This window comes from Haliotis rubra, unplaced genomic scaffold (assembly GCF_003918875.1).
Source record: "Haliotis rubra isolate DU_JTF1 unplaced genomic scaffold, ASM391887v1 Scf377, whole genome shotgun sequence".
NCBI classification, from domain to species: domain Eukaryota; kingdom Metazoa; phylum Mollusca; class Gastropoda; order Lepetellida; family Haliotidae; genus Haliotis; species Haliotis rubra.
In genome coordinates, this window is record NW_025767054.1 from 391,611 (window position 1) to 406,799 (window position 15,189).

Below are 15,189 nucleotides of genomic sequence, written 5' to 3' on the forward strand. Positions count from 1 at the left end.
GGACCACAGGACCAGCGTAAATTTCGCACACTGTAAATGTGGGAAATGCTGACATACAGAGGTGTAACAATATGATGAAGCACCAATACAATGTAAGTCCTGAGCATATGATATGATTCATATCCAGTCATAATGCATATATGGCGGTGGGGTAGCCTTATGGTTAAAGCGTCTGCTTGTCACGCTGAAGACCCAGGTTCGATTCCCCACATGGATACAATGTGTGAAGCCCATTTCTGGTGTCCTTTGCCTTGATATTGCTGGAATATTGCTAAAAACAACATAAAACTATCACTAACTCACTCACTCTATTTCATAAGTTTAAATGCTCTTCCCTTTAGAAGGGGAATCAAAACCCAAGTCACATTTCCCTATTGTGTCATTATCAACATCACACCTCTATTGTTGTAACCAATACTTGGAAAGTCTGCAATTAATAGCTCTAGCCTGATTGATTATAATTCCCCCAAAACATGTGAGTGTGTTGGAATCATTATGTTTCAATACATTTTCATATATATAATACATCACAAAAGAAAACTTTTTCAATTTGTTTTGATTTATTTTGACCATCCTTCACCCTACGTTTTTAATAAATATCCAAGAAATAAGAGAAGTTGTCTACACTTGGGTTGTGTACTGTATGTCTTGGAACATCATGACATACAGGCTAGGCAGGTAACCATGGCAACAGCAAAATAAAATGTGACCACATGTGCCTTTTACACTGAATTGTGAATATCTGTCATCAAAATGAAGCATTTAGTTAATGAGATAAAGCACACAAATAAAGAAAACAAAATATATAGAAGCAATATTTCTTATACTGAGGTACTCTACTATCACATATGTCTGACAGTCACTGTCATTTTACAGGGAATTAATCATCGTCACTAGACGGCTGACTACTGCTATGCTTACGATAATATCGCCTGGCTCGCTCCAACCTATTTTTAAACCGCTTAAACTCATTCCAGAGTGGTTCCTTACTTTCTTCATTATTCTGATCACAAGAATTTGACACATCTGCTGTTTCCTCAGAACAGTTGGAACTTTTGCTTCTCAGCTTCTTCCTAGATTTCTCCTTGTTTTTTCCATTACACGAGTCTGAATCACACTTACTTGTTGATGGCACACAATCATCTATATTATTCCGCAATTCCTTGTCTATCACACCATCTGTATTTTTGGTACATGTTATGGAGTCCAACTGATGGTCAGCCTTTGGAAGTCCAGTATTGCTATTTTGAGATGAGGACTTCTCTGAGGGGCACCCCAAGCCGTGACCCGTGGCCTGATTCTGTTTCATGGAGGTAAGGCCCAAGACCTGGTCCTCCACAATCTTTGGTACAGGAAACACTTTGCTCTGTGTTTTTCTTATCATACAAATTAGATTCTGAAACTGAATTATCCATTTCTGCAGCACTGCTTTCACTGTCAACGTGGAGTCTTTTAGCAGACGTACCAGTATCACTGCTTTCTGAGTCGCTGTTCATTGCTTGGTTGCGTAACTCTCTCAACCGTTTCAGATGGCACTTTACTTTCTGCCTCTCTGGCAGTTTGGTAGAGTCATTTATAACTGTGGAACTTTTGGACTTTTTAACAGACGGCTCCTCATCTGAGGTGTCTGAGTCTGAAGTTGAGGTAGCCCGAGCACTCGATCTGGAAGTCCTTTCTTTCCTTGTCACAGTTTTTTGCTTTGTTTCTATAGCTTTCAGTACTTCTTTCCTATTTTGTGCAATAATCTCTGCTATGCTCCTCCGACTTCCTGATCTTTGGTCATTACTGTCCCTTGCATCTTCTGCTCCAGAATTATTAGAATCTTGTGCATCGAGCAGACGTGTGTGTCCAGAACCTTCAGAAGTCTGAGCAGCCATGACACTTGCAAATGCTAATGTAAATGGACTAAAGTCACTCTCTTCTCTCCAGAATTCACTGAGCTCACCTCATCCTGCACTTCATGTTCACTAGCATCAACTTCAGATCGTGTCACCTGTACAATTCTCTCGTACAACTCTTCCTCGTTACTAGAAAGGTCATCTGATGACATGTCCATCTCACCCTGAACCAGACTATCAAAGAAAGCCATCATGCGAGGATCCTCCTCTGTCGATTGGTGGCTGTAATCATGTGACATTATATGTCCACTACGTAGCACCAAATTAATGTACTCCTCTGGCGTGAATACTGGCCTCTCACTGAGGTCAGACGTGTTGCTCCTCTCAAGGTCACCACTACTATTGGGCATCGGGAAGGGATTCCAAACCTGACAAAGGTAAGGACAAGTAAGTGGTTGATTGGTTTGTTGTTTAACGCCGCACTCAGCAATATTGCAGCTATATGATGGCGGTCTGAAAATAATTGAGTCTGGACCAGACAAGCCAGTGATCAACATCATGGGCATTGACCTACACAATTGGGATACGATGACATGTGTCAACAAAGTCACCGAGCTTGACCACCCGATCCTGCCAGTCGCACGGTTTGCTGAACACCAATTCTAACCCGGATATTCATGGGTCGGCAGTTGAGTGTATGCACAGTCAGCAATATTACAGCTAAATCATGGGGGCCTGCAGATACAGCCTTTTACTTTTCAATGTGGTTTACAAAATCACCAACCTAAAGCAATGAGAATTAGGAGATGATAAAACAACTAATCACTTTAATATCAACAAACAATATGATATTTGGCATCAACTAAAAGGGTCACACTTTTCAATGATAAATTCCTACAAGTCAAAAACTATCTTCAGACAAATGCAGTCATTTTACAATTTCCAATTTCATGTTATTATTTCAACCTGACCTGAAGACAAGATTTTTCACCAACAGAAACCTGTAATTCAAGACTGTCCTGATATGGTGAATACCACATTATTTAACGACATATCTGTGGTACTGACCTCAAACACACAGGACACAGTGTGACTGCTCATTATATTCCCAGTTAACTGTAAGTGTTGCCACTAGAAATGACAAACAGGAACTACAGCAATGACATCCTACCTTGACAATTTTCTCCACACCGGATGACAGTACAAGCCCATCAGAAGGGTTGTAGCGGACTTGGTTTACAATTGACCTGTGACCTTTTAGAACCATGTGAGCCTCCCTTGTGTACTGTCCTGGAAAAATGACAACATACATCCAGGTCATAGTAAAGAGTGTTAAACTTGTTTACAAAGGTGACAGGAGAAACATCATTATTAAAACAAAATATATTCATAAAAAAGTACAGATATTCATAGCCAGTGACTATTTTCTTGATTACCAACATGACAGACATCTTATCACAAAAAGTGAACACTTTCATCATGACAAGTGAACATCTTCATGACAAGTGAACACATTCATGACAGACATCCTCATTGTGACATGTGAACACCTTCATCATGACAAGTGAACACATTCATGACTGGTGAACACCTTCATCATGACAAGAGAACACCATGACAAGTGAACACCATCATGACAAGTCAACACCATCATGACAGGCGAACACCTTCATGACAGGTGAGACACCACCATGACAAGTGAACACATTCATCACTGGTGAACACATTCATGACTGGTGAACACCATCATGACAAGAGAACACCTTCATGACAAGTGAACACCATGACAAGTGAACACCATAATGACAGGTTAACACCTTCATCATGACAGGTCAACACATTCATGACACGTGAACAACTTAATGACAGGTGAACACTTTCATCATGACAAGTGAACACCAGAGATACAGATAACTTTTTGGGTCATTGAGTTATGTACTCACTTGTGTTCATCTCAATTGGGTATCCTAAGTTTCCTTTGAGTAACCAAATAAATTGTACCCACCTCACTCAAACTCAATTGGGTATTTTGCAATTTTCCACTAATTGTGAAAATATGATAAAGTATAAAAGTTTGTTTATATGTTTGTTATTTATATTTGATCTGTAATATGAGAAACAATAAGAAATACTGCAAGTTGCCAAGCTCATGTGCTGAAATAGAACCTCTCAACATTACCTTAGTTATTTGATCTATGTTTGAATGTACGCATGTAAGATCAAACTTACTGAGTATTTACAAAACTTAAAGCGTACTTGTACGCAATAGACTTAATAGGAATTGAGTATTGACATAAATATTTGTGTAATTTACGCAGATACGCTGCTTATCTGTACCTCTGGAACACCATCACGAAAAGTGAACACCATCATGACAAGTGAACACGTTCATCATGACAGGCGAACACCTTCATCACGACAAGTGCATGTCTTCATCATGACAGGTGAACACCTTCATCATGACAAGTGAACACCATCATGACAAGTGAACAAATTCATCATGACAAGTGCATGTCTTCATCATGACAAGTGAACACGTTCATCATGACAAGTGCATGTGTTCATCACGACAAGTGCATGTCTTCATCATGACAAGTGCATGTCTTCATCATGACAGGTGAACACCTTCATCATGACAAGTGAGCACCACCATGACAAGTGAACACCATCATGACAAGTGCATGTCTTCATCATGACAAGTGAACACCATCATGACAAGTGCATGTCTTCATCATGACAAATTAACATCTTCATGACAAGTGCATGTCTTCATCATGACAAGTGAACACCATCATGACAAGTGCATGTCTTCATCATGACATGTGAACATCTTCATCATGACAGGTGAACACCATCATGACATGTGAACATCTTCATGATACGTGAATGCCTCCATCATGACAAGTGAACACCATGACAAGTGAACACTTTCATGACAAGTGAACACATTCACCATAACAAGTGAACACCATCATGACAAGTGAATGCCTTCATCATGACAAGTGAACATCTTTATGACAAGTGAACACCCTCATGATAAGTGAACACCTTCATGACAAGTGAACACCATCAGCATCATGACAAGTGAACACTTCATCATGACAAGTGAATACTTTCATGACAAGTAAACACCTTCATGACAAGTGAACATCTTCATGACAAGTGAACACCATCATGACAAGTGAACATTTTCATCATGACAAGTGAACACCTTCATGACAAGTGAACACCATCATCATTACAAGTGAACACCATCATCATGACAAGTGAACACTTTCATCATCACAAAGGAAAACCTTCATGACAAGTGAACATCTTCATGACAAGTGGACATCTTCATGACAAGTGGACATCTTCATGACAAGTGAATGCCATCATCATGACAAGCAAACACCATTATCATGACAAGTGAACACCTTCATCGTGTCAAGTGAATGATATCAGTTAAGCATCAGGATGAAAATGTATCAGAGATTGGCATGACATCATGACAATCACTGAAAAAAGAACATAAGAGTTGTATAAGAACGGCCCTAAGAACAACATGCAAGAGGTTATGCCTACTGTGAGACAGGTCATCTGGTATCCTCCACATGTACAAGTTGAAGTCATCTGATCCAGACAGAATGTACTGAAACACAAGATGTCAACACATACTCAACATTTTATTTCAACAGCTAATACTTGTTTGTCACCAGAATACTGTAAAACAGTATCACACTTTCTCACCAAATAGCACGAAGAGGACACAAAGTTTTCTTTCCCTGTATGCAGTATAAGATGGTACCTCAAGGGTTTGTTTGTACATGATGTGAAAGCCGGGATTTATCTACATGTTCACAGAGGCCAATATTCGCCACCAGGTTTAAAGCCCACAAATGGTTCTTCAAATTCCTCACACAATAAAACATTTCCCAATATAGGTTGCTAAAACTTGATCACATTTTCACTTTACAAATGGTCTTGGATTTTATGTAAAAGGCTTCTTCATGGTAGACAACATGAAAACGATATATATTTCCATTTCAAAATTTTAAATCACAAGTGGTCATGGACAGAATTCCATGGTACATATTATCTTACTTCATCATTTTCTCCAGCAAATGAGCAGCTCTTCATGGTACAGGAGTTGTAGTATCCTGTGTGGTCAAACTCACACACCGGCTCGGGGCTGTGTGTCCGATAGAGCACTGGTGGCAGACGGCGACGCAGTGCAATCACCTTGTCGCCCAGACGACTGATACGCACACTCATACAGCTTTGTTGAACATAGCTCCCTCCATAGCGTAAGCAACAACTGCAGACAGAGGGGAAATACACCTAATAAGAACCTGATGTATTTTTATAAATCTACTAAATCAAAGGCTTTAAAGGACACCTCAGAGGTTGTTTACAATGTGCAGATTCTCTGTTACAGGGCCCGTTCCTGATCTTCTAGAAAAAGTCTATGTTAAAGTATGGGAGTTACGACCCTCATATCTTCTAGCAAAAACTAAAGCTAGCTACCCTCATATCCTCAAAGTCTTGAATTATCACCATTAACAATGTTACTTCTCAGTGGTTCTGTATCAATAACCAGTGTATCTGGGCCATTCAAAGCAAAAACATTGTTAACAGGAGAAATTTGATCTTTCATTGAGACGTGTTTGAGCTGCCATATTTTCCTGTCAAGCCAAAACTTCATTACTTATACTAGGAAACCAATGAATGGTTCCTCTGGGACTTTCAGCCAATGAAATATTACAAAAATCCTTAAAAAAAGATAAAAAATATATGAAACGGCTAGTAGATTTGATGGATGACAGAAACAAGAATCCTTAATAAGAGATAACAAATATATGAAACAGCTAGCTCACATGATCATGACAAGAAACGCAGTAGCCTGACTTACGTTTTTGGTTTACGTATATCCCACAATCCTACTCCCTCCCTGGCATTAGCTGTTGCCAGGAGGCGGGGCTCAATAGGGTTGTACATAACTGCATGCATTGATGACGTGTAGTTTGCAAGACAAAATGGCTCTGAAATTGAATGATAAATTTGTAAGGCACACAAAATTTATATATGAGTCACAATCACAATAATGTTTGAACATTCATTCGTAAATCGTCCTTTAATATGACTCAATCTTATGCTTTTCATAAGAAGTAAAGTATCCCTTAATTACATAAATGACCATTGGATTGGTGAGAACTAGTTGGATACATGTTATCATATCGCAAGTGGGTAGATCAATGCTCATGTTGTTGATCACTGGATTGTCTGGTCCAGACTTGATTATTTACAGATTGCATCCATGCAGCTGAGTGCAGCATCAAACAAACAAAACCAACAGACTATTGTTTTCTGATTGGTTGACAACAGAATGGGTGGGTCTTCTTTTGCACTATGGTCTGAATGTTCCTGATTTCTAGTTTTCCAGTTTTTGGCGTGTATACAATTAAATAACTGTGAAATTATGATTGTTGACATATTCATTTGTTTCAATATGTTTGTGCTGAAAAGGATCCTAATCCTAATCAGCAAAGCATACACAAATGTGTCCAATACACGAAACCAGATCTTTTGTAAAGTTATGTATTCACAACTTCCAAATTGCACATCACAGAATGGATGCTTTGACTCCAGCCAATCATGCACTGTCAAGCAGACTTCAGAACACAGGAAGATTCCCCGGGGACATTTCTGTACTACAACGCACAATTCTTCAGAAAAAGAAATTACTGTAGCCCTAGACATCAACCAAAATATATTGTATTTAGTCCGAATAGCTTGTCTAATCATTTGCAAACCTGTAGATGCTGGCTCTCTGATGTCATAGATGAGAACACGGCCGTCATCACAAGCACTGGCGAATACATTGATATTGTTAGGATCTACAGACAGTCCATAGACAGCGTCCTCATGGCGGAACACATCAACTGTGTCCCCTCTGAAAACAACAAGTCGCAACACTAGGTAATTCACCTCGCTGAGCCTTAGATCAGTAGTTACACTAGTATGAAACATCATATCATTTTCTTTGGAAAATATTTATTCTTAAGTTATTTCAAGCATTCAACTTCCAAGTTTGTTAAGAAATAACATCAGAAGGTCCAAAGATCAGTCATTTAATAACTCCATACATCTGCCATGATTAGGATAGTAAAAATGTTCAATGGGTAGACAAAGTTCCATGGCAGTATTACATGAGTACACTAACATTGAAGAGTTGCCACTTACGTCACAATGTCATGGACAATCACCTGTTCATCATTACCTGCAAATATCAAAAGTCTGATTTTACTAACTGATCAAAGAGCAAGGCTTTCAATAAAAAAAGCAATCATACCTCAGTAAGGGCTGAATACTGGGATAGTTTGTTGTTTTATGCTACATTCATCAATATGGTAACTGTGGTAACAGGGCAAGGAATATGGTGATTGAGAGAAACAAGCTTAAGCATGTCAAATGAGTGAGTGAGTGAGCGAGCAAGTGAGCAAGTTTAGTTTTATGCTGCTTTTAACAATATTTCAGCAATATCACGGCGGGGACACCATAAATGGGCTTCACACATTTTGCCCATGTGGGGAATCGAACCCACTTCTTCGGCGTGATGAGCAAATAAGCATGTTAAGGATACCTCTGCAAGGAGAATTCTGCAACTTTACAACACAAGGTCAAATCAAAAGGCCAAAATTAACAGAATAAACAAGAGAACTGGGATTCAAACCCCAAATCATGGGTTCTGGCATGCCCAAGGGATGCAACTCTTCACAGCTAGGTGCAATGCTATCTGGGCCACCTTGCATGCCTCAAAATTTGACACAAGTCAGACAGGAAACATTAAGGATGGTATCATTTGACAAAATGTCCAGCAACTATCTTTCAAATATATTCCAAAGCAATCAACATGTAATGCAGTTTATGACTTGCCTCCTGAGAAGACTTTCTTGTTGTCCTGATCGAAGGCTAGACAGAAGATGTTGCTGATGTGTTCGCCCTTCATGGAGGCGGGCTCCCCGATGTCCCACAGTGCTCGCTGGACGTTCCACAGCAACACCCGGCGATCATCCCCTCCTGAAAGTGAGTGAGTGAGTTTAGTTTTACGCTGCACTCAGCAATATTCCAGCTATATGACGACAGTCTGTAAATAATAGAGTCTGGACCAGACAGTCCAGTGATCAACATCATGAGCATCGATCTACGCAACTGGGATACAATGACATGTGTTAACCAAGTCAGTGAGCCTGACCACCCGATCCCGTTAGTTGCCTCTTACGACAAACATGGGTTGTTGAAGACCAATTCTAACCCAGATCTTCATGGGTCCCCTCCTGAAAGAGTGGCAGGACATGCTAGACTCAATACAGAGATGGATTTAGTACAGGTTACAGGTTATGAAGTCAAAAGTGAGCTCTCAGCAACATTTTAGCAATATCACAATGGCAGACACAACAAATTAACTTCACACATGGTATAAGTGTCATGAATCAAACCCAGACCTTCGGCCTTCAACCTAATAGTACACTCCTCCAGCCAGCAACTGAACTTTGTATACTTGATATCTCCAAAGTAAAAGGGAGCACGGCAAATGTAAAGAAACAATATGGTCTGACAAGAAATGTGATTCTCTTACAATAACATCTCATGCATAAACTCACTGGCAAGTAACTGGTCCAAACTAACACATTATATATGGCTGTCATACAAGCCATGTTTAGAATCAAGAAAAGAAACTGTGAGCAGTTATTTATGCCACTACAGTTGGTTTTGGAAACAAAAATATCCGTCTAAAAAAATCAGAATGTGTTTTGGTATATACTCCTAGGCCAAATGTAGAGATAAGATCATTATCAGGTAATATGATACACCAGGCCTTATCACCCATACTGCATATCCTGATCATATTAAACACCAGTGCTTGTCACCGTCCATTAAACCATGCAGTTAATACTCATGAAGTTGGTCTATGCCTGACTGACTGAGTTTGGTTTTACGCCGCTTTTAGCAATATTCCAGCAACATCACGGCGGGGAACACCAGAAATGGGCTTCACACATTGTACCCATGTGGGGATTCGAACCCGGGTCTTTGGCGTGACGAGACAACGCTTTAACCATTAGGCTACCCCACCGCCCCAGTTGGTCTATGAACATGTGGACACTGTTTCAACAGCGGGGGTAATCCTTGTCTGTTTTTAATAACCTGATACAGTCTGTGTCTAGTTCCACATTGACAAGAATCTCTGGAGGGTGGGAGTTGTCATACCAATTACTGGATAACGCTTTTACTGCTGCTGAGAGATCCTAAATGATAGGGACTTTTCTAACATTTGGCCTAGGACTATATAGTAAATGCACCATACTCCAAGGGCTCAATGAATGACAAAGATAACAACAATGAACATGTTCAATCTAATATACTGTATTAGAAATTTCTAGACACCTTAGAAGTATTGGACGCCTCGTACTAAGTAAACGTCCATAACAGACAATGGAGACAAAACCTAAATATATGCATTTAAAACGTACAATGCATGTACAGCTGCAATTTAAAAAATCAAATATCATTTTCTCATATTGTACCTTTTGTAATGTCCCCACGCCCAGTGCCCTACCAACACCACTATAACGACTCCTTCAATGATAATAATCAGTGCCATTAATTGTTCAAAATCATAACCATACTTCAGTATCTGTACATTGACATGTTAAATAAAAATCATGCATACAATAATAGTTTTGTCGCAAACTTCATATTGTTGAGCCATATCACAATATCACAGAGTTACATCACAGTAACGTGACGTCATATCAATGTGACGTCATATATCTACACGTGATTACTAAAGAAGGACTGTGGACATGCGTTGGGGCATTGTGTTCTCCAACAAACAACACACGTTGATTGGCATTGTCCATCCCTATGTCACGATGACATTTTCGTCACTTATCGGAAGTGTGACTACCTCTTGACGAAAACATGACTTGGACAGGTGCCCGATTTCTGCTCGTGCGCCTGTCCCGTTACAATTTATGAAGATATGAGGCTTTCAAGGTTGACTACCTGACGTAATCCACTCTCCTCCTCCGTGAGAGAACTCGATTGCGTTAACACAGCCATAATGTGCTTTGAGATCGCGTCGATAGAGATTATTAGCTACCGAGATTCTCTTTCTCAGGAGCGAATGCCCCAGCTGAGAGTCATCGGGACCCAGCTCTCTCCGGCACAAAAATGGCAGGGGATTGGTGGAGTTTTTCCATCTTCCTTTGAGCGTATGGGTCTCTGCCATTATTCAACAGACATCAGGCCTTGTTGTCAGCTAGTTGAGAATCATAGGAAGGTTACTACACATTTTGACAGCTGTTTTTGCACTCCACGGTGTCCTGCGTTTCGATGCATAATGGCCTCCACATTGAGATTCGTTCGGTAGTAATCGACATCTTCCGGTATATGTCGGGCCACTCGGTCAACCATGCATGCATTGTTCAACACCTCGGCGGGTCATGAATGTCATCGCTGGGGATGTGAATGAATACTGTCAACGGCACATTAGCAATGTTACAACACATTCTATCGCGGTGATATGAACAAGGTTTTGCCAACATCTGAAAAGCTAAAATTTGAGTTAAATAATTTTGATAAAAATAAATTTGTATGCATTTGGATTAATTCAGATTAATTATTAATTCCTCGTTGGGCAAATTCAGCTTATAGGCCAAATGGATTACGGATGTAATTCAGACGTAAGATATCAGAAAGATAAACTTGAATGATAGTGATGTATAGCAAAATGCATTTCTTATCATGTATCGGGACATATTTATGTGTAAAGTTCAACACAATGCCTGATGTTGAAGTGACAAAGGGCCCACAACCTGAATATGCTTGACGTTATATTCATTTGAACTTTTACCTAGTTTCTCAGCCAGTATCAAGGAAGGGTCTAATCGCTTTAAATAATATAAATATTATAATATAGATGTATACTCTTTCTATATGATGAAATATTATCAGTCAATATAAGAAATAATAATGTAACTTCCATAATTTACGTAATTATGCAGCATATTGAATATATTGATTGTCGTGGACACCAAGGACACGCTTTTCCAATTGGTTCTATATGGGGATCCGAACCAGGATTATCATCTTTGTCTTTCCAATTGTTTACTGTGAAAAAAACTTTGAATTATTCTTGATGTATAGGGGCGGTGGCTTGCCTAGTAGTTAAAGCGTTGTCCCGTCAGACCGAAGACCCGGGTTCAATTCCCCGCATGGGTACAATGTGTGAAGCCCATTTCTGGTGTCCCCCGCCGTGATATTGCTGCAATATTGCTAAAAGCGGCGTAAAACCATACTCACTCACTTCCATGAAACCTGGTTGTCAAATTGTGCCTTTGTGCTACTTGTGGTGTTAGGAATTTGTGTTTTGTCCGTTTCCATGGCAGCAAGTTAGATTTTGAATCTGTTCATAGTGTTGTGTTTGTCAGGACCATAGGTCGAAAGAGTATTCTTTCATGAAACTGCAAAAACAAGAACCAGGTTGTCAACTGCTGCCTTTTGCTATTAAGGATTTTTCAAATTTGTATTTGTTCGTTAGACGTTGATGTTGATGTGTACGTGACATATAAGTACAAAGTTACGAATCCCAATTCCATGACAGCTGAATAACTACTCTTCTATACGGACAGACATATTAGACAGTCTCTCATCTTGTTGGACATTAAGCAACAGTCAGATGATTTGTTCTTTCAAATTTGTAAGGGCCCGGAGGGATTTGTCATCTTCTGATGACTCATGTTGAAAAGGAAAAAATGAGACGTCCGAGTTCACATGCATATTTATTTCTCTGCTTAGTTGGCAAACGTGATCAGTTTCTGTTACAGGGTCTCAGAAATAGAAATATTAATGAAAACACCAACAAACAATTTTCATCTCCATGTTCGTTTATATAAAATCGTACTATGGTTTTCAGGGGTTGACCACATTGTCTGCATACAAAATTCCCCCGGGTGTCCAGTAATTAAATACTCCCTCGTGGATGATATTATATACATGTAAATAATTTGTACACAATGGAGAAAAACAAATAAAAAGTTGCTGAATGAAGTAATTTTTATATTTCGTCGTCCAGGACACCGTAATTGGCTGTATAGAGGTACTTCCCTTAGGTTTGACAGAACCTACGAGTCTTTGGTTCGAATTCCAGATTCGTCCTGGTTTAGCTGATGTAAGAAGCACTGTTTAAAGCATCGAGTAACGCTCTGGCGATCCAATTTGTTTCATGCACGTATCTGTATTCGGTCCACTGCGGTCACGAAAACGTCATGGCATTCCAGAGTCACAAAATTAAAGTCAAGATGATTAAAACAGGCAACGACTGAATGACGAAGCACATTTATACTATGGTCGGAGTGCCCGCCATCCTTAATCGAGTACATGGACATCGCCAGTGTGGATTGAACGTCTTCTTATCGACCAACGAACAATTAACAGCGTCCACCAGGTACATGAGAGGTTGGGAGACAAACGTATGAAAAGTTACAGTATGTAACTGAAATGTGAGTATCTTGCCAAGGACGAACTTATGTCCTTTACGGAGCACTGGTAACTGCATATACAGATGGCGGGTCAGAATTGGTCTTCAGCATCCCATGCTTGTCGTAAGAGGCGACTAACGGGATCGGGTGGTCAGACTCGCTGACTTGGTTGACACGTTATTGTATCCCATCTAGATCGATGTTCATGCTATTGACCAATGGATTGTCTGGTCCAGACTCGATTATTTACAGACCGCCGGCATGTGTTATATTACGGCGTTAAACAAATAATGGTATGCACCGTTATCAACTACGCTGTAACAACTCGGCTCTCCCACTGACTGGTCATATGAACTTGAAGTTATACAATAGGTCCAACTGAGGGTTATGAATTCCACCAACCAAGTGTACTTTCAGAAACCCGGTGTCAGTCAAATGATAAGGCATACCCTTATAAACTGACGTGGATACAATGGAAACACTTGCTATAGTCATTCCTCTTCTAGCAGGTTTCCAGTCAAGGGGTATACGCTACGAATAGGTTTAACACCCCCTATAGCCCTATATCATGCTCAAGTCCTTGGATGATTGCTACTCACATCAGGGCTCTACTCTTTCAATATGGATTTGGCTTTGTGTGGATAAGCCAGGACATTGGGGATACAAAAGCTTTTATATATAGTTTTAAACAAAGATTACAAGACTGTCTGACTCAGAACTGGCACTTATCTCTTTCAGAATCTTCCAAATGCAATTATTACTCACAGTACAAGTCACTATTAAATGCTGAAAAATATCTGCTTTCACCTGAAATACCATTATACTATAAAATAGCCATTGCAAGATTTAGATGCAACAACTTCAGACTAGCCATAGAAACTGGGCGACACTTCAATACCCCACGTGAAGAAAGACTGTTCACCTGTTGCTATACTAATAATATATCTCTTATTGAGGATGAATATCATGTAATGATGGTCTGTGACAAGTACAGCCAAGAACGACAACTCTGCTTCCCTCATAACAGCTATCCACCGACACTCAACCACTTCATAAACCCGATGTCTACCGAAAACATAAAGACTATAAAACAAATCGGAAAATATCTCAGTAATGTATTAAAGCTACACAATTAACACCGCATTATTAACAGTTTTCAATGTAACTGTTATTATGCATGCATAAATCTTTACCCAAACTCTTATCTATATTGTATGGGCCTGAGGCCTTAAAAAATGGAATAAATTCTGTCTGTCTGTCTGTCTGTCTGTCTGTCTATAGCCCTGTCAACGGATGTTGATCTTTATCACTGGCCTCCACACCCGACTCATTACTGTTTCTTTGTCATTTAACGCCGCACTTAGCAGTATTCCAGCTATATGGAGGCGGTCTGTAAATAATAGAATCTGGACAAGGCAGTCTAGTGATCAGGAGCATCGATCTACTAAATTGGGATACGATGACATGTGTCAACCAAATCAGTGAATCTGATCACCCGATCCTGGTAGCCGCCTCTTACGACAAACGTGTAGCTGAAGACCAATTCTAACCGGGATGTTCACGGGTGGACTCATTACTACAAACAGCATGGGGGGTGAAGTTTAGAGCACACCCTCATTCTTCCGTATAATAAGATGAACCTATTCTCGTCTTGTCGCTGATACAAGAAACGTAACACCTTTTAAAAGGTTAACATACATTTACAAATACCTTATTTCAAAGAGTTGATGACAACATACTATAGACCTGGGCGGGATGTGTGTGTGTGTAATTCTGTATCTGTACATGCCGTATATGATTGCACCAAACATACTGAACAAAAACAT

At 39.8% G+C, this 15,189-nt stretch overlaps 1 protein-coding gene across 1 annotated transcript; it reads right to left on the minus strand.

Annotated features, from left to right (window-relative positions):
• Window positions 1-541: 541 nt before the first annotated feature.
• On the minus strand, window positions 542-11,239 carry LOC124286160 (DDB1- and CUL4-associated factor 5-like). The gene is given in 10 exon segments (XM_046722509.1): window positions 542-1,921; window positions 1,924-2,266; window positions 3,010-3,128; window positions 5,403-5,469; window positions 5,922-6,135; window positions 6,730-6,859; window positions 7,631-7,770; window positions 8,061-8,097; window positions 8,754-8,897; window positions 10,887-11,239. Coding segments are annotated over 10 exon segments (2,100 nt in total). The 5' UTR covers window positions 11,113-11,239; the 3' UTR covers window positions 542-1,241.
• Between the last annotated feature and the right edge of the window lie 3,950 nt (window positions 11,240-15,189).